The 21,028-nt window shown below is 35.2% G+C and overlaps 1 protein-coding gene across 4 annotated transcripts in view; it reads left to right on the top strand.

Annotated features, from left to right (window-relative positions):
* Positions 1-1,635, top strand: part of LOC131045279 (protein NCA1) — a 92,794-nt gene extending 91,159 nt beyond the window's left edge. For all 4 annotated transcript variants that reach the window (XM_057978829.2, XM_057978833.2, XM_057978832.2 and 1 more), the window contains 3 exons: positions 226-372; positions 779-937; positions 1,178-1,635. In XM_057978829.2, the coding sequence (XP_057834812.1) occupies positions 226-372; positions 779-937; positions 1,178-1,252 (381 nt within the window). In that variant the 3' untranslated portion in view covers positions 1,253-1,635. The remainder of the gene's footprint in view (positions 1-225; positions 373-778; positions 938-1,177) is intronic.
* The last annotated feature ends 19,393 nt before the right edge of the window (positions 1,636-21,028 follow it).

Below are 21,028 nucleotides of genomic sequence, written 5' to 3'. Positions count from 1 at the left end.
AGAGATTAGCAATGTGTCCTAAATTATCCTTCTCTTTTATAGATGTACATGCTGTGTTATGTCTTGAATACATTTTGTTGAGAACTTGAGACCCATCGCACCTGCTACACACACACACACAGACGCACACCATTTTAGTATCTAATGTACATCATGCCTTCGAAAATTGCAATTATGAAATGGTTTGTCCTTCTCTATTAATTACTGCTGATATTTTTGTTGCAGGTTGTACACACTCTTTCAGTCTCTTTAAACAAAATTGGAGATCTTAAATATTATGAAGGAGATCTTTCAGCAGCAAAATCACATTACTCTCAAGCTCTTGATATTCGTCGAAAGGCTATTAATGATAGCAAAAAGCTATCCTCACAGGTTTGTTTTGCTATATATGTCAATGCAATCATGCTTTTTTTGTTTGGACATATAGTTATTTGTTTGCATTAGGATGGAACTTGTATCACGCGTTTGCACCTTTCTTCAAGGCTTTGATACTTTGGTGATCTTCTGCTTGTTGCCATGAAAGTCAAAGTATTTTAGACCTGACGAGTATGATAACTATTAAGTTAGAGAGCTCATCAGCTTTGTATAGTGCTTACAACTATTCCAGGAAGAACACCAATTATTTTGGAGGATATCGAAGTACAGGAAACTTACATTTCTGTGTTGAAGCAATATAACTTGTTTGCAGATTTCATGAATGTATAATTCTATAACATTGTTCAATATCTATATTCAAATACCTTCTTTAGTCATTCAAATTTACACATTTGGACTGCAGGTGCTTGATGTTGCAGTTTCTTTAGCTAAGGTTGCCGATGTAAACAGAGGCCAAGGTAATGAAGAAGCTGCTGTTGAGGGATTTCAAGAAGCAGTAAAAATCTTAGAATGTCTCAATCTTTCATTACAACCTAATGAGGAATCATCTTTGGAGAAAAGGGTAAGTTAAATTTGATGCAGGCATTTATGGCTGTCTTTCTATACACGTCTTATGTGTGAATGATACATTTAATACTGGCAGCTCTCATTGTGCTCTTGAATACAACAGAGCTGTTTAACCATTTGACTTGAAAATTATTTTGAAACTTTATAGATAGCAATTTGAATATTTATCGCTTTAAAGTCCATGGGCGTTTTTCATTTCAGTCACTAAGCTTTGAACTTTCTTTTCATCTTGCAGCGGCGTTCAGTTTTAGGATTTCTTCATGGGCAGCTCAAGGAGAGTCAAGATACTGCTCCCATTGCAGCAACCTGAATTTCAAGAAGAGCAATATGAAGCTGTGAATGGATGGTTCTTGGTATCTAACTTCAGAATAACTATTGCATACATAGTTTGTACTGGATAATTTCCAACTTGATTTACGTTGTCAACCACAGTTTGCCTGTTGTATGAGCCTACTGCTGATGTAGGCCGCACCTAGTTCTATGTTTGCTCACACAAACTTGAAAGCAGATTAAATTTAGGTGTTTTTCACTCTACACAGAAATTTCAAAATGATGTATAAATGTAAATGCAGAGGATCATAGGCTTAATGTAAAATACTTTTAGCTGGACGTTAGATGTATATGGTTCTCATCTATTGTATCAAATCTTAGCTTCAAGAATATCAGGCATATCATTCTATCATTATATAACTACCTATTTGCGGTGTTGTGTCCTGGGGTAGGTTTTTTTTTTATGACCTTACCGATTCGTCAGTTTCTTTTCATATCTGTAAGCAACATTAAACTAATCTTATTTCACCTGCAAATATTATTTATAAATAGTAATTGAAAAAAAGGGAACGATCAAAATTATTATAAAACAATTAAATTCCTGCTCCACTTTAAAGAAGCGGTTTTTTTTTTCCATTTGCATTGCATGAAGCATCATCAAGCTGCAGAACGAGCAAGATTATCAAATTAAAAAAATCATCACTTAGTCTTTTCTTTCTGTCTCAGTGACAGCGATGTATATCAGCTAAGGATTATCGTGAGATGTGGATGCAGCAGTTATTCAAGCTGCTTAACAAAGGTTGGCAATCTAATCGACATTCATGCAAGAGGAAATCATAAATGGACATCTACTCAAAAAATGCAATTTGCATCTGCTGTGAAGGATTTCAATCTACAATATTTTGAAGAACTTGTGCAGCATTCATGAGATGATGAGGTTCTTTGAGTAAAGTGACATGCTTGTAGCATCAAATGAGCTTATAGTTACATTGAGGACATACACCTCACCAAGCTTTTCATGTTTGCACATCCTAGAATTAAGGCAACCATGATGAAATTCAGTCTCCCGGTTTCAAGCATGTGGCTTTAATTTCCAAGTGGGCAAGGCAAATAAGCATGGAAAGATGGCAGTGGTAAGTTCCAGAATTGAAAATAGTGTCAGTTTGTCTTTGTAGGCCTCGTTTGCTTGTTTCACTGACAATGGGAACATAAGAGTTAGAGCAAGTGATAAATACGAACTCCACTGATTGCCTATGGTCTTGGAACGAAAAAGTTGGCTCCGCTACAATGTAATGGGAGAAGGTGACTGAATTTAATTAGATGTGAAGGATGCTACAGCTATTCTTCAAAACATGGTAGTAAAACTTGATATTATAAACCCAAGCTTTCCTACATCAATCTTGACGAGAGTAATAATGTAAAAACTGATCTTGAGGAGAGGTATTATACAAAAACTTTCAAGAACTAATCTATCAGTTTACAAAATAATAGAAACACATACATAACATCAAATAAAATAATGAAAGCACAACATCAGATACATATGGGAGAAACCCTTTATGAGAGTAAAAACCTCAAACTTGAAAAGCTTGCACAATGTATTACAAACCCAATAATAAGATTGCATACACTTGCAAAGCAAGTGTTCTTAAGAGGATTATCATTAGTACAATATTCTAGAAGAATTTGGTAGCATTCCAGCAATGCCTACAAACTCAGCACTCTCATTTAAATGAATATCTAAAACTACCAATATGTATAAAATCACATTGCATGTGAGAACCTTCTAGAAGTAACGTTCCATTTTAAAAAGAACTAATAAATAAAATAATGATATTCATCATAAGCATCAATTCATTCCTATCTACATGCAATATGCTTCTCAAATGGCTTCTCTACTTGTCATAAAAAACATCTATTCTTGTCTCTTACTATTTATTTTTTCTTTTTAACATGTAAGGTTGAGATACTAATTTTTTTAACATTTTTCTGCTTGTTGAACACCTTGCAAGAGCCTATAGAAAAATACTTGATTTGGAATGCCATATGAACTTCTCCATGCTCATGAGCTTTGTAAATGTATTGCTAAAGTTTCTACCCTTTTTAGCTTCATCTATCATTTTCAACCATGTCTCACATGGAGTGACACCGAACATCAATACGATTGGTCCTGTCATGGAAGGTTGGGTTCTTAACAAGAGAGATTGCACTTTGACTATCTATGTATTGTAACTACACTATGTTTCATTTCAATATATGTACATAGTTGATTAAGCCAAATGGCCTCTTTATAGGCATGAGTAGTTGCCATGTACTTTGCCTTAGTAGTGGACAAAGCGACCATATCCTATCACTTGCTAATCCAATTGATTGCACCACCATTAAAGTAAATACATATGCACTGGTGGATCTTCTACTATTGACATCATTGGCCTAGTTTGAGTCCACAAAGCCACAAAAAACTTAGGAATGTTGATCTACTATACCATGAAAACATATAGTACTTTATTGTACCCTACAAATATTTGAAAACCCTCTTAATTGCATCCCAATGCACTCTTCCAAGATTAGACATAAAATGAGAAAGAACTCTCATTGCCTGGGCAATGTTTGGTCTTATACAAACCATAGCTTACATCAAACTTCCAACAACACTCTCGTAAGGAACTCTACTTATGTCTCCCATCTTTGATGGGGATTTGAGACATTGTGAGATGGAGAGTTTCATTTTCATTTGTAACATGAACACAAAATGGTTTACAATCTTGTTTGTTAAACCTTTTCAAACTTGAATCAACATACTCATTTCGGCCAAGCTATAACTTTTCATTTTCATTCTCTTTTGATCTCCATCCCAAGCATATGTTTTGCTACACTGAGGTCTTTCATTTCAAATCTTGTAAAGAGCTGAGATATAAAGTCTTTAATCAAACCTTCGCCTTTACCAAATAAATGACACACCATCAACATATAAAGCAATAAGCAATTGCTAGGAAATTTTCACCATTAGATTTAAAATATACACAGAGATCAAATTTAGACTATACAAATCCCAAACTCAAAACATAAGTGTCAAGTTGTTGGTATCACACCATAGGATTTTGCTTAAGGCCATACATCCAAATGGATCAAAACCAAAATACATGAAAACATATAAAAACACGAATAAAAATGAACATGATTTTGTTCACCATAAATATAGTGTTTATAGAAATCAAATTTTAGGTTGCAATCATTCAACCCCTCGACGAGGTTCTTATTCTCTAGGATTTTAAGCTCTTCTTTCCAATGTGACCAAGCTTTTGGTGCCAAAGCACAATCTTCTCTATAGGAAGTTTTGTATTTGTAGATAGAGCACTCTTGGGTACCCAAAATGAATGGCCCTTCACTATAGAAGAAACCTCTCCTTTACACAACAAATTATCTAAAAGTTTGGTCTTTACAAAAACGTTGTTGCACTCTATTACAAGTGTTGTAGTGCCCATCCTTGATTCATCTTGCTCTTTGTACATTAATGGATCATATTAATATAGCTTAGTCTACTTTAGGATGATTTGATGGTAATCATACTATGTTTTAACCCTATTTCATGATTATATTGGATATGATGATGATTGTGATAATGCTTGGTTGTTGTGACGGTCTTCCATTGCATTGTGATAGGGACGATGTCATACCACTCATTCATGAGCACGATATGACATTGTGATTCCCCTTCACTTGTTTGCCTATTTCATGATATATACTATTGTAGATGTTGTTGTACATGTATTGGTGGCGACAGGTTTGCAGGTGCCAGACATCGACTCCACCTGGCTTCACAAATTTGAGCATGTCTTCATCCCAATGGCAAGTTGATTGAAGGTGACATGAAATCTCATTCTACACTCTAGGTTTAAGTTGATATCCTTGTTAGTCTAGTATCTTGAGTTGAGTCGTTGTTTAGTGTCACGTGGTATTTTGTGTTGCCTCTTGTTGAGTCGTCTTGAGGAGTTGTGATTATTGGTTATTTAATTATTAATTAATTCAATTGGCTCACATAGTTTATAATAATAAAAAAAATTAATAGTTATAATAATATTTAATATTAATTCAATGAGATTAATATTATTGGGATTATTATTGATTAATACTTATTTATTGATATAAGTGTTTATTGGATATTTATTATTTATTCTTTAATTATTTTATCAATTAAGTCTTTGGAATTATTATCCATTTATATAGTTGAGGCTTTAATATTAATTTGGAGTATTTATTTATATTACCCTTGGTTATTTAATTATTGGGCTATTATATTTAATTGTGAGCATGGTTTAATTTACTATTGGTTGTTTATATTATTATTTTTCTTTTTATCTATTGGAGTTAATTAAATATTATATTGCTTACCTACCCTATTAATTCTATTGGTTACTTTGTGGGGGTAAGTAAATAATATTATTTTATATTATTTACCTCGATTTGGGAAGGGGGTTGGTATATAATATAGTTTATTGGAATTTTCTGATTGGCTACAACTTTTTTATAGTTTGGATGCAAACTTTATTTAATAATTTTTCTGTGCATTTGCTTGGGTTGGGGCTTCTGGGAAAAAACTTCTATGTGATTGAAGATTTGATTTGGATTTTGAGTTTGGGATTCTTGGCCTGCTAGATTTTGGAATTGGATATTGGCTCTCCATCAAATTCTTTCTTCCATTGGGATGTTCTTCGTTGAATGCTCTTGTGCATGGATATGGATCCCTATCTCTTCAACTTATGGATGGATATTGTAGCAAAATGATGTATATGATTCATATGGCATATGTATGTGTAGAATTCATGATGTAATTATATTTGTAGTTGAGAGCTATGTTCCTTGATGTAAGTGGTTGATGTATATGTAATGGTAGATGATGTATTAGGCCATGATCATAATACTTGTAAGAGAATGTAATGTTGTATCATGTTGTATCTTGGATGCTCGTTAAAGGGATTGATTCTATGGATATGCATTTAGTGCTATGTGAGAGTCTATGATGATTAAGGGAAATGGACTAGTAATATGCTAATTAGCATTGGAAATGGAATAATGATGCTAGGATGTTGAATAAGTAATTGGGCTTAGGAACATTGGATTGGTGCTCTTAAAAATGAATCGTAGGGGTTTAATGGGATTTTCATTATTAATGGATTTATTCATGATAGATAGACTAGTGAGGTATGCTATGCATGCATGAAAAGAGATAGTGTTAGTTGAGTTAGAATGCATTGTTTTGTGGTAGTAATTATGATGTTATGCTTATGTTGATATGTTCTTGAGGATGTTGTAAGTAATGATGTTGAGATACCCTAGGGATAGATATTGTAGAGTTGTATTTATTTCCACTTGCGTGTAATGCTTTTATGGTTGTTCTCATTGTGAATATGTGTGTACTTTGTAAATGGATGTTAAATGTGTATGAGTAGTTAGATGTATATGTTGCATTAGTATATGTTAAAAAAAAATATCTATATTTGCATGTTAGATGGTTAGTTTCTCTAGGGTATTTTGGCGGGCATTACATCTGGTATCAGAGCCCATGTTGCAAACACTAGGGTCTCTGGTTAAGGTTGTTGCCCTTAGTCTTGTATGGTGTACTATGACATTCCTTGTTATTTGAGCTGATTTTTTGAGATTTGTGTTTGAAAAGGACCTTGGAACCTTGAAGATTCTAGATGTTTACACATTGTGTTCTCTCTCTAGTCCTCTCTAGAAATAATAATTGTGTACAACATGTATACTTGTTTCTTATGTTTGACTTTTGGATGCTGGCAATGTTTCAATGATTCTATGTGATCTTGCTTTGCTCTGTAATTTCTAGTGCTTACTTGAATGTTAAAGGTTGTTTTCATTATATAAATGATTATGCTATAGAGAGAGAAAATTGTGAATAACCTTTTAACTAATGCTTTGCTTATAGAATTAACTTGTTATGTTGGAATAATATATATTAATTTCTTTATGAATAGAAGTTGAAGTGTTTGTATTATGTGTGTAAGAATTATTTAGTGTAGATTATGATGTGTAATTGAAGAACTTGTCTAAGACACTTTATCTTCTCTCAGTATATATCCTCTTTCATTAAGAATAATTATTTAGACTTCTATAAGAGATTGCACTGCATTAAAGATAATAAAGGAATATGGATATACAAACAAATTAATGGTCTTAAATGTCTGGTGTGCACTCTCTAACACATCCAAGGCATTGTACCCGTGGAGGCTGTGTAGCAGTTATTCCCTTTGGTGTGACTAATAGTGATCACCTCGTGATGTAGATTTGGATGAGTTGGCTATATTGCCTTAATTTATTTGGAGATTGAATGAAGTATCATTGGAATTAATTTGACTTTTGGATTTCTATAATTATTCTTCATTTGTTTTTGTTCTATGTGGTGGCACTTGTCACGCTTTATTTCTTATTGATTTTGCCAGCAATTTTTTCGTGATTTAATGTCAGACTTGAGAATCTTTTCTTTTTGGATTTTCTCTTTCGAGGTTGTTGTCTGTAGTGGTCAATCTGAATGTTGACTATTGTGGGCCCTCGTTTGTGTTAAAGTGTAGTCTCTATCATGTTCACTTGTAACCTCTGATAGTGTGTGCAAGGGAGGACATCGTAGAGAAGTGCACTAGACCTAGCAAACAATTAGATAATGATGATATTAGTTGAGTTAATGAAATATGTTAATAGGATGAAATGTACTGGTACTAGCTGGATTTTATGAAATGTTAGATATAAGTGCTTTTGGATTTGAGAAAATTGTGATGTATGAAATAGTTGAAAGAAAATGAACTTCTTATTCTCTGTCTTCACTGAGTGACTATGTATATACCATGTGTAATTAATGGATAAGGGTGCCTTTTTTTCTTGTTCTCCTCCTCATTGCATTCTTTCCAGTATTTTACTCGGTTTGCCATTGTTCCAACAAATAACTTTGGACATTCTAGGAGACTTAGATCTCCTCTTGGACTTAGATCTATATTTATCTTGTTGCTTCACGTTCTTCTCACCTTTTCCTTTTTGTAATGTCCCCAACTAAGAGGCTGTCAATTCCCAATGCTTAACATACATCACTATGCATATAAATATGATTAAATTAAGAAACAATTTCTGTTTCATAATACATTTGATAGTTAACATACTTAAGCCCCAATTCCTCACTTCTCTCCTAATCATCAACCCTAAAGAGGATATGGAATTACTTGTTATAGGGCACTTGGAAACCAATCTACAAGTGGGCTCCCTCAAGGTTTCAAGAACACATGTCCTTAACTCATTTTGAGACTTCCCCCTCAAGGTTTCTGAAACACCTGTCCATACCACATCTTGTGACTTACCCATCTTGTGAGGGATTACTCTACGTCTCCCTATGAAAACCAACCTATCCTCACAAAGGCATTAGTGAAAGATTAAGGAATGGGCTATGAGTACACTAACTTCTAATGTATTACAAATAAATATGTAAACAATTGAAATTAATTATGACTATCATACATATTGCAATCCATATTAATATTACTATTAAATTCTACATAAGAACATTATCAGGCTTCATTTATTAAGCACATCCCCATGCATACCACCAAGAACAAGGATGTTACTGCATGTGACTTAATAACAATTCTAATATGATCTGATTGATGGTGATATCCCTAGATGCTTTTGATTCCTTTACTTTATATCTCTCAATGTGAGGGGGATGTCACACCTCTTCATCATGTAAGCCCTTTGGCAAGGGACACATCATTTCACCATTAGCACCCTTTGAAAGAGTGCAACCCTTCAATATTTTGCCCTTTGAAAGGGTCACAACCTTTCACAATCAGATCTACACTTCTTATTTAAATCATATCTGCACTTTTGGTTCCTAAATTATCCCCCCTTCAAATTAGTTATCTTCTCCCTATTATACCTCATATTTGGGGGAGTCACAATTTATCTTTTCATGCCTTTTGACCACTCATTAACTTTAATCAAATTTTAATTATACTTAATTATATTTTTTTATATTTTAATTTAATTTTAATTTTTATTATTTTGTATTTTAATTTTATTATTAATATTTAGTATTAAATGATATTATTTCAAAGTGGGGACATTACAGTCCACCCCACCCAAGATTGCTTGTCCTCAAGCAATGGTCATGCAGTGTTCAAAATAACTTCTAATATGAAATGGCTTTGGAAACACACATGGAATAAACATGCTAGAAACATATTAGGCATGAACCAAACACAAAGAACACACATGAATATAGGCAAACATGGAGCATACACACATACATGTATTGTTAAATTTCTTCTTATTGACTAGAATGATTTATTAAATTTGTGTTTACCCTTCAGTATGGTAGGATCAAAGCTCTGATACCAATTTTAATGTCCCCAACTAGGAGTCTTTCAATTCCCAATGACTAACATACATAAATATGCATTTAAATCAAATTAAATTAAGAAACAATTTTTGATTCATAATACATTTGACAGTTAAAATACTTTTGCCCCAATTCCTTACTTCTCTCCTAATCATCAACCCTAAGGAGGATGGGAAATTACTTGTCATAGGATGCTTGTAAACCAATCTACAAGCATGCTCCCTCAAGGTTTCAAGAACATAGGTCCTTAACCCATCTTGGGACTTCTCCCTCAAGGTTTACAGAACATAGGTCCTTAACCCATCTTGGGACTTCTCCCTCAAGGTTTCCAAACACCTATCCACACCCAATCTTGGGACTTATCCATCTTGTGAGGAATTACTCTTCCTCTCCCTACACAAACCAACCTATTGTCACAAAGGCATTAGCGAAAGATTAATGAATGGGCTATGAATACACTAACTTCTAATGTATAACGAATAAATATGTAAACACTTGAAATTAAGTATGATTGACATACATATTAGGGTCCATATTAATATTACTATTAAATTCTGCATAAGAATATTATTAAGATTCATATATTAAGAATATATATTAAGCACATCCCCATGCATACCACCAAGAACAAGGATGTTATTGGTAGACAATTCAAATAATCGGAAGACAACTGAGAGGGGGGGGGGGTGAATCAGTTGTCTCAAATTACTGAAACCTTAAGCAATTAAAACTTTAATACCAGAACCCAAAACATTAATACCAGAATGCTTAAACCAAATACCAGAATAGCAGATAAACCAATTAAGCATAAACAACAATCAAAGAATAAATACCATCCCCATGACACTAGGATTTATACGTGGAAAACCCGGTAAAGGGAAAAACCACGGTGGGAAGCCTACCCACAGTCAGATAATACTTCTGCAATAAGTATGCGAATTACAATTGAGGGGCCCGCACTTGCAGGAAGGCCAACAACCCAGAGCACACTGCTCATTACAAAAGGAGTCTCAATGACTACATAGAAATCCAGACTACAATATAGAAGAATGAATGAATTGCAAAGATAACATCTCCTATGCCTGAGTACAGTTCCGATTAAGCTCAATACCGGAGGACTAAATCCTCTTACATAAACCCAATTCGATCTCCAATGATCGACAAAATCCTCTGCCTAAATGATATTATATTATTCGCACATTACATATCCATATCCCATTCCTATATATGATCTACAATGAGATCTTACATCTATATATACAAACCCTCGACCATAAACAATCAGGTCAGCCACCAAACAATAAACCAATTACATAATTACAAAACATGTCAGCCTAAGAACAAACAAATAATATCCAACCCATATGACATCCCAGAAACACATCGAGAGGTCCAATCCACATGTTACATTAATCTAGTCCATAACCTAGATACACCGAGACCCAATATAGGTCAATACACGCTAAAGAAATGATCTCCATCAACTAAGTCTCGAAAATGATCACCATCAGCATCCTGAATCTCCACCATAAGCCGCACCAACACAAATTATGCATATCATCAAAGATCTTCATCAAAGCTCTGCCGGTGAAACCCTCACCGGAACCACAAACCAAGCTTTCCAGTAAGAAGGATAGCATCCGATCACTAGAGCAAAACCAACTGATTGAACATGAACCTAAATAAAATGAATAAGCCAATTCCATAACCAAAACATACTAGAGTATACCAGATCATACTGAATCCAATCCAACCAGAAACCACACAACCTACCGGGACCAGAAGGGTGTCGATAAAGCATCCAAAAACAACTAGTGTTGACATCAATGAAAAAACATCATTGCAACACATAATCAATTCCTCCAAATGGCCAACAATCTCCCTCTTTGGCATTGATGACAACACTAGATGTGAAAAACATCTAAGTACCAAGAAATGCCAAACAAGTCTCCCCCAATGGAAGACAACCAACAATCTCCCACTCAACGATATAGCAATGAAGTTCTGAAACAAAGACCAAACTCCCCCTATGAATGATATCACTGTAAAGCTCCGTTTTTCACATATATCTCTCCCCCTTTGACATCAATGCCAAAACTCTGACAAAAATATCAAAGCAAAAACATAAACCATTGAATCACAAGGCCAACTACTCCCCCTGAGTAGTAGCATCCCCACATCAGTGTCGAAACATCTTCCTCGATATTCAAGAAAACCCATTCCTTCCCATTGCCGGAACCACTAGAAGAGTCTTCTGTCGGTTCATCATTAGAATCAGTCATACCTTCCTCATCTTCTAAGTAGCACGATTTATCTATGTTTTTCCTGTACTTGTACTTGTTCTGAAATCCAGGGTTAGGCTTAAAAGATATTCTAACTCTTTCTTCAAATATTGAATTCCTTTCAGGACATCTAGATGCAAAATGACCAATCTTATTACATGCAAAACATTTAAAAGGTGCTTTTACTTCATACTTACTTCCTACCGGTCCTTTAGGTAATCTTCTAGCAAATAGGGTTTCAAGTTGCTCAAACTCATCATCTTCTTTCTTCATATCATCCAATTCCTTTGCATATAGAGCTTTCCAATCTTGCTTTCCAGCTGATGATGCAAATGCATGAGAAGAAGGTTTAGACTTCACAGCTCTAGAAGGTCCAAATTCTTCAAGCTCAAAAGAAGATAATTTCCCAACCAAGGTATCTCTATTGACATAAGTATTAGCCATTGTTCTCAACTCATTAATTGGAGTAGTCTTCATTTTATAAGCTAGTGGTAAAGCTCTCAGAATGTTAGAAACTATTTCATCTTCACTCAGAGTTCCACCACAACATTGAATTCCCATAACAATCTCATTTACCCTTTCCATGAGTGTAGTAATCCTTTCATCTTCTTCCATCTTCAAGTTTTGATATCTCACCCAGTAACTAGCAAGTTTAGCAATCTTCACAGTAGGGTCACCTTCATTAAGAGTCTCCAACTTATCCCATATAGCCTTCGCAGATGATTTGTTAGTTAATACCATTATTTGCTAATCAGAAAGTGCACACAAGAGGGCTTCTCTTGCTCTACAATAATTCTCAAGCTCCTTATCCAAATTTGCAAGAGGAGGGTTGCAAGATGTTGGATTATGATGTGTTACACCATTCTCTATGATCTCCCAAATCTCCTTGCCAAGACATCTCAGATGAGTCTCCATCTGAATCTTCCATACCCTGTAATTTACTCCATCAAGGCTAGGAATATCTCTCCGAAAGATAGCTGTAGATGAACTAGATGAATTTGAACTATTAGTCGCCATAGGATCTTCCTCAAGTGGTTAATCTTTCTTCAAAGAGGACTAGAGCTATGATACCAATTGTTGGACAATTCAAATAACCGAAAGACAATTAAGAGGGGGGGGGGGGTAAATCAGTTGTCTCATATTACCGAAACCTTAAGCAATCTAAACTTTAATACCAGAACCCTAAACATTAATACCAGAATGATTAAACCAAATACCAGAATAGCAGATAAACTAATTAAGCATAAACAACAATCAGAGAATAAATACCATCCACATGACACCCGAATTTATACGTGTAAAACTCGGTAAAGGGAAAAACCACGGTGGGAAGCCTACCCACAGTCAGATAATACTTCTGTAGTAAGTATGTGAATTACAATTGAGGGGCCTGCACTTGCAGGAAGGCCAACAACCTAGAGCGCACTACTCATCACAAAAGGAGTCTCACTGACTACATAGAAATGCAGACTACAATTCAGAAGAATGAATGAACGATAAAGATAACGTCTCCTATGCCTGAGTATAGTTCCGATTAAGTTCAATACCGGAGGACTAAATCCTCTTACTTAAAACCAATTCGATCTCCAATGATCGACAAAATCCTCTACCTGAATGATATTATATTATTCGCACATTACATATCCATATCCCATTCCTATATATGATCTACAATGAGATCTTACATCTATATATACAAAACCCTCGACCATAAACAATCAAGTCAACCACCAAACAATAAACCAATTACATAATTACAAAACATGTCGGCCTAAGAACAAATAAATAATATCCAACCCATAAGACATCCTGAAAACACATCGAGATTGTGCAATCTACATGTTACATTAAGCCAATCCATAACGTAGATACACTGGGACCCAATATAGGTCCATACGTGCTAAAGAAATGATCTCCATCAACTAAGTCTCGAACATGATCACCATCAGCATCCTGAATCTCCACTAGAAGATGCACCAAAACCACTTATGCATATCATCAAAGATCTTCATCAAAGATTTATTGGTGAAACCCTCGCCGAAACCATAAACCAAGCTTGCTAGTAAGCGGCATAGTATCTGATCACTAGAACAAAATGAATTGACTGAACATGAACCCGAATAACATGAATAAGCCAATTCCATAACCCAAACATACCAGAGCATACCTTATCATGCCGGATCCAATCCAACTAGAAACCACACAACCTATCGAGACCAGAAGGGTGCCGATAAAGAATCCAAAACAACTAGAGTTGACATCAATGACAAAATATCAATGCAACACATAATCAATTCCTCCAAATGGCAATAATCCCCCCTTTGGCATTGATGGTAACACTAGATGTGAAAAAAATCCAAGTACCAAGAAATGCAAACAAGTCTCCCCCAATAGAAGACAACCAACAATCTCCCACTCAAAGATATAGCAATGAAGTTTTGAAACAAAGACCAAACTCCCCTTGGGAATGATATCTCTATAAAGCTTTGTTTTTTACATATATCTCTCCCCCTTTGACATCAATGCCAGAAATTTGATAAAAATTTCAAAGCAAAAACATAAACCACTGAATCACAAGGCTAACTACTCCCCCTGAGTAATAGAATCCCCACATCAGTGCCATAAAATATTCCTTGATAGCCAAGAACACCCATTCCTTCCCATTTCTGGAACCACTAACAGAGTCTTCTGTCGGTTCATCATTAGAATCAATCACACCTTCCTCATCCGCTATGTAGCATGATTTATCTCTGTTTTTTCCTGTACTTGTACTTGTTCTGATATCCAAGGTTAGGCTTAAAATATCTTCTAACTCTTTCTTTAAATCTTGAATTCCTTTCAGGAGATCTAGATGCAAAATGACCAATCTTATTACATGCAAAACATTTAAAAGGTGCTTTTCCTTCAAACTTACTTCCTACCGGTCCTTTAGGTACTCTTCTAGAAAATAGGGCTTCAAGTTGCTCAAAATCATCATCTTCTCTCTTCATATCATCCAATTCCTATGCATATAGAGCTTTCCAACCTTTCTTGTCGGTTGATGATGTAGATGCATGAAAAGCAGGTTCAGAATTCACATCTTCAGAAGGTCCAAATTCTTCAAGCTCAAAAGAAGATAATTTCCCAACCAAGGTATCTCTATTGACAGAAGTATTAGCCATTCTTCTCAACTCATTAATTATAGTAGCCTTCATTTTTTAAGCCGGTGGTAAAGCTCTCATAACTTTAGAAACTATTTCATCTTCATTCAGAGTTCCACCATAACATTGAATTTCCATAACAATCTCAATTACCCTTTCCATGAATGCAGTAACCCTTTCATCTTCTTCCATCTTCAAATTTTCATATCTCACTCGGTAACCATCAAGTTTAGCAATCTTCACAGTAGGGTCACCTTCATTAAGAGTCTCCAACTTATCCCATATAGCCTTTGCAGATGATTTGTTAGTTAATCCCATTATTTGCTGATCAGAAAGTGCACACAAGAGGGATTATCTTTCTCTACAATCATTCTCAATCTCCTTATCCAAATTTTTTGGAGGAGGGTTGCAAGATATCGGATTATGAGGTGTTACACCATTCTCTGTGATCTCCCAAATCTCCTTGCCAAGACATCTCAAATGATTCTCCATCCGAATCTTCCATACCCTGTAATTTGTTCCATCAAGCCTAGGAATATTTTTTTTAAAGATAGCTCTAGATGAACTTGAACTGGTAGTCTCCATAGGATCTTCCTCAAGCGGTTAATATTTCTGCAGAGAGGACCAAAGCTCTGATACCAATTGTTAGACAGTTCAAATAACCAGAAGATAACTGAGAGGGTGGGGGTGAATAAGTTGTCTCAGATTACCGAAACCTTAAGCAATTAAAAATTTAATTCTGGAACGCAAAACATTAATACCGGAATGCTTAAACCAAATACCAGAATAGCAGATAAAACAATTAAGCATAAACAACAATTAGAGAATAAATACCATCCACATGACACTAGGATTTATACGTGGAAAACCTGGTAAAGGGAAAAACCACGGTGGGAAGCCTACCCACAGTTAGATAATACTTCTGTAGTAAGTATGTGAATTACAATTGAGGGGCCTGCACTTGCAGGAAGGCCAATAGCCTAGAGAACACTACTCATCACAAAAGGAGTCTCACTGACTACATAGAAATCCAGACTACAATCCAGAAGAATGAATGAACTGTAAAGATATAATCTCCTATGCCTGAGTACAATTCCGGTTAAGCTCAATACCAGCGGACTAAATCCTCTTACATAAACCCAACTTGATCTCCAATGATCGAGCAAATCCTCTATCTGAATGATATTACATTATTCACTCATTACATCCTCACATATATTCCCTTTCATATTACATGATGATCTACAATGATATCTTACATCATATATATACAAACCCTCGACCATAAACAATCAGGTCAGCCACCAGACAATAAAACAATTACATAATTACAAAACATGTCGGCCTAAGACCAATCAAATAATATCCAACCCATAAGACATCCCAGAAACACATCAAGAGGTCCAATCCACACATTACATTAAGCCGGTCCATAACCTAGATACACCGGAACCCAATATAGGTCCATACATGCTAAAGAAATGATCTCCATCAACTAAGTCTCGAACATGATCACCATCAACATCTTGAATCTCCACCAGAAGCCGCACCAACACCACTTATGCATATCATCAAATATCTTCATCAAAGATTTGCCGGTGAAACCCTCGCCAGAACCACAAACCAAGCTTGTCAGTAAGAAGGATAGCATCTGATCACCAGAACAAAACCAACTAATTGAACAAGAACCTGAATAACATGAATAAGACAATTCCATAACCCAAACGTACCAGAGCAATACCGGATCATGTCGGATCCAATCCAACCAGAAACCAAACAACCTACCGAGACTAGAAGGGTGCTGGTAAATCATCCAAAACAACTAGTGTTGACATCAATGACAAAACATCAATGCAACACATAATCAATTCCTCCAAATGGCCAACAATTACTTCCTTGCAACTTAGTAATAGTTCTGATCTAATCTGATCGATGATGACATCCATGGATGCTTTTGATTCCTTTCCTTTATATCTCTCAATGTGAGGGAGAGGTCACACCTCTTCATCATGTATGGCCTTTGGAAAGGGACACACCCTTTCACCATTAGCACCTTTTGAAAGAGTGCAACTCTTAATTATTTCTGCCCTTTGAAAGGGACACAACCTTTCACAACCAAATATGAACTTCCAATTCCCAAATTACCCCCCCTTCAAAGAACTTCTCCCTTTTATACCTCATATTTGGGGGAGTCACAACTTATCATTTCATGCCTTTTGACTTTTGGCAATATTACATTATAAGGACATTGAGAAGGTTGTTGATGATTATGGACATAACTGATTAAAGATGTTTTACTGTCTTGATATTATTATTTTGTCATTAATGTCAATAAATTGATTTTCTAATTCAGTATGATGTTGCCATATCTTAAGAAATATGATATGAAGATTATAAAGAAGTCGGTAAAGACACAGGAAAGAATATGATGAATAAGGGGATAAGTTATTCAATGGGCAACTCTACCGAGTCAGACAATGATGGGATCTTGATGTTTTAGATTGTTTTAACATCATACATATGTTGTAAAATGTAAAGGTTAATACTATACTATGTTATCAAGCAAAGAACCTAGTCGGTAAACCCTAAGGAACCTAGTCGGTAAACCCTAAGGTTATCATAGCCGGTTAATGAAGACAAAATGTCTATCGAGTGAAGTTTAGTATTCACCGAGTTGTAACCGAGCTATAACAGAATGCATTAAATGTTTACATGTGATATTTAATGAAAGAAGCTGGTGAGCTGGAGCGGATCAATGATTGGCAAGCCGTAAAAGAAGTTTGTTAAACGAATCTAAGGCAATGGAAAGTCAGCAAGAAGATCTACAACTCAGATTGAACTGCATTACCCTAACACAAGTTCCAAGGTGAATGTGCAAGTTCCAAGGCAGAGTAAAACATTTTCAGATCGAAAGATACAATGAACCTGGACAAGATTGAAGATCTGATGGCTATGATTGATCATGGGAAATGTGATCAAGGAGATTAAGTAGTTAGAAGATTGTTTATAAATAGGAAACTGTTGATAAACAATGTATGCACAGGGATGCTACATAGTGATTACCAAGCATAGAAGCTTGAAGACCTGTTAGAATAACAAAGTATTGATGCCCAACTGATAGACAAGATTAGTTCTATGTCTAGATTGTATTGAACAAATAGGAATCTGCTTTAGCATTTTAGATGTGAAGTTGCAGATAGATTGTATTACTATTATTTTGTGAAAGTGATAGGAAATCTCTTAACTGAGTGGACTTAACAGTCTTATATGTAAATCCTCTAACAAGGTGACATTCTGATTGAGTGTTTGAAATCCTTTGACAAGTTCACTTCTAACAAAGTGAAGATCCTAACAGATCTGAGGGAAATCCCTTAACTGGGTCACATCTAACAATGTGTTTGTAATCTTTAATAGGATTTTCTTTTAACCAAGCATACTCTAGAAGAGTATATTTCTTAGTGGGTCCGAAATCCCACAGTGGTTTTTCCCTATTTGGGTTTCCACATTAAATCTGGTGTTATGAGGTTTATATTGTTCATATGCTTTTGAGTTTGCATGTTTGACAGTTTTTGGTTATATGACTGATATATATGTTACCGAGGTTGAATCTGATGTTTTTATGGATGATTAAGTTTGTATGACTCACCCCCCCCTCTAATCTTGTTGGCTATTGGATCTGTACTTATATTAAGTATTAGAACTATCAATTGGTATCAGAGCTTTGGAATCCGAAAGGAAAGTTTAAAGGCACTTGAGTTAAAGATCCAAAGATGCATAAGAGGGATGCACCTAAGCTGAATAAGTCAAGTTTCTCTACATGGCAGAAAAGGATGAAGCTACATCTATCAAGAGTTGGAATATATGCTATATACTATCTGGAGAATGATTTTGTTGCACCGAGAACCTATCCATTGACTATGGAAGAGATAAAGGCGAAGCAAGAACATATTCAAGCGATGATTGAAATAACATCTGCATTAACCAATTCTGAGTTTAATGATCTAGAAGGCGGCAATGATGCAAAGGCAATGTGGACTAAGCTCATATCTGTATATGGAGGAGATGAACATGTTCAAAGAGCAAAAGTTGATAGTCTAAGAGGACAACTTGAATCTAGGAGGATGAATGAAGGTGAGAACATAACCCAGTACAGTACAAGACTAAAGGAGATTGTAAATCAAATTAAAGGAGCAGGAGGAACTATTGAAGAAAATAATGTGACAAGTAAGTTGTTAAGAACCCTTTTACTTGCCTATGCAATCTGAGTCTCTACAATCAATGAATTGAGGTCTGTACCTAATATGCCAGTTTCCTTGAATGCTACTATTGGTAAGCTACATGCATTTGAGTTAAGTAATTTTGATAACAGTGGGTCATCGGTAAATAAAGTTGAATCTGCATTTAGTTCTTTTCATCTGAATGAATCTAATGATTACAATGAAAGAAAGTATAAGTACTTTGAAGGAGATCACAGTGGAGCTAGTGAAAGATTTCGGAAGAACATGGAGGAGGTACACAAACTATATGAAGAAATCAGAAAGAAAGAAGAGTTTGAAGCACTATTGGCCAAAAGGTTACCAAGAGGCAAAGGTAAGTATAAAGGAAAACTACCTTTGAAATGTTTCAATTGTGATAAAATTGGACATATGGCTTCTAACTGTCCTGACAAAGATTTTACTGAAAAGAGATTACCGAGATGACAGACAAAAAGATAATCATCATAGAGGACACTGAGACTTCAGAAGAAGAGATAGAAAGACATGCTTAATTGCTGATGAGGAATCTAAAGATGATAAATCAGATGAGATTGATACAGAGGAAGTTGTTTATGTGGCTATCAAGGATGGATCAGATGAAGAAAGGTATGAAGAAAAAGCCCTAATATCTCACATAAACACTAATGATTCTTGGATTATAGATAGTGGATGCTCACATCATATGACAGGAGATAAACACAAGTTTTTTATGTTAGAAGATTATGATGGAGGTTATGTTAGATTTGGTAATGATGCACCATGTATGGTAAGAGGTAAAGGATGCATAACACTTCTTGATAAAGCAAGATGCAATGATGTTTATTGGGTTGAAGGTTTGAAATATAATTTGTTGAGTGTAGCACAACTAAACAACACAGGTTACCAAATAGACTTTCAGAAAGGAATTGTCAAAGTTCATGACAAGAATGGAAAGTTAGCTGCTACCGGGACACAAACAAAAGGTAATACATTTCACCTTGACTCAACTCACAATAAATGTTTGCATGCAAAGATTGATAATACTTGGTTATGGCATAAAAGGTTTTGTCATGTTAATTTTGGTAATCTGATCAAGATAAGTAAGAAGTACAGAGTAAGAGGTCTACTGAGTCTTGAAAAACCTGAGAATGCTATGTGCCGAGGATGCTAGATGGGTAAAATGACAAGATCAAGCTTTACAAGTAAGTCCTACACTTCTAAGGGAATTTTAGATCTTGTGCACACTGATCTTTGTGGTCCTATGAAAGTTCAAAGTTATTATGGTGATAAGTATTTCATATTATTTGTGGATGACTATTCAAGGATGATGTCAGTAATGTTTTTACAAGAAAAATCAGAAGCTTTTCAAATGTTTAAGTGGTACAAGGCTAGAGTTGAAAATGAAACAGGAAGACAACTGAAATGTCTTAGATCAGATAGAGGAGGAGAGTTCATATCTGATGAGTTCAACCTATTTTGCAATGATCATGGTATTAAAAGACAAGTCTCTGCACCAAGAACTCCATAGCAGAATGGAATAGCTGAAAGAAGAAACAGATCTATTGTGGATTGTGCTAGAACACTGATGATTAAGAAGAAGGTTCCACAAACATTTTGGAGAGAAGCAATAAGCACAACTGTTTACACCTTGAACCGAGTTCAATTGAAGAAAGGTACTTTGAAGACACCTTATGAAATCTGGTATGGCAAGAAACCTAATGTAAGTTATTTTAAGATCTTTGGAAGTAAATGCTATGTTCA

This window comes from Cryptomeria japonica, chromosome 9 (genome assembly GCF_030272615.1).
Source record: "Cryptomeria japonica chromosome 9, Sugi_1.0, whole genome shotgun sequence".
Classification (NCBI taxonomy): domain Eukaryota; kingdom Viridiplantae; phylum Streptophyta; class Pinopsida; order Cupressales; family Cupressaceae; genus Cryptomeria; species Cryptomeria japonica.
Note: the sequence above shows the minus strand (reverse complement) of the source record. Positions and strands in the feature narration are given on the sequence as shown.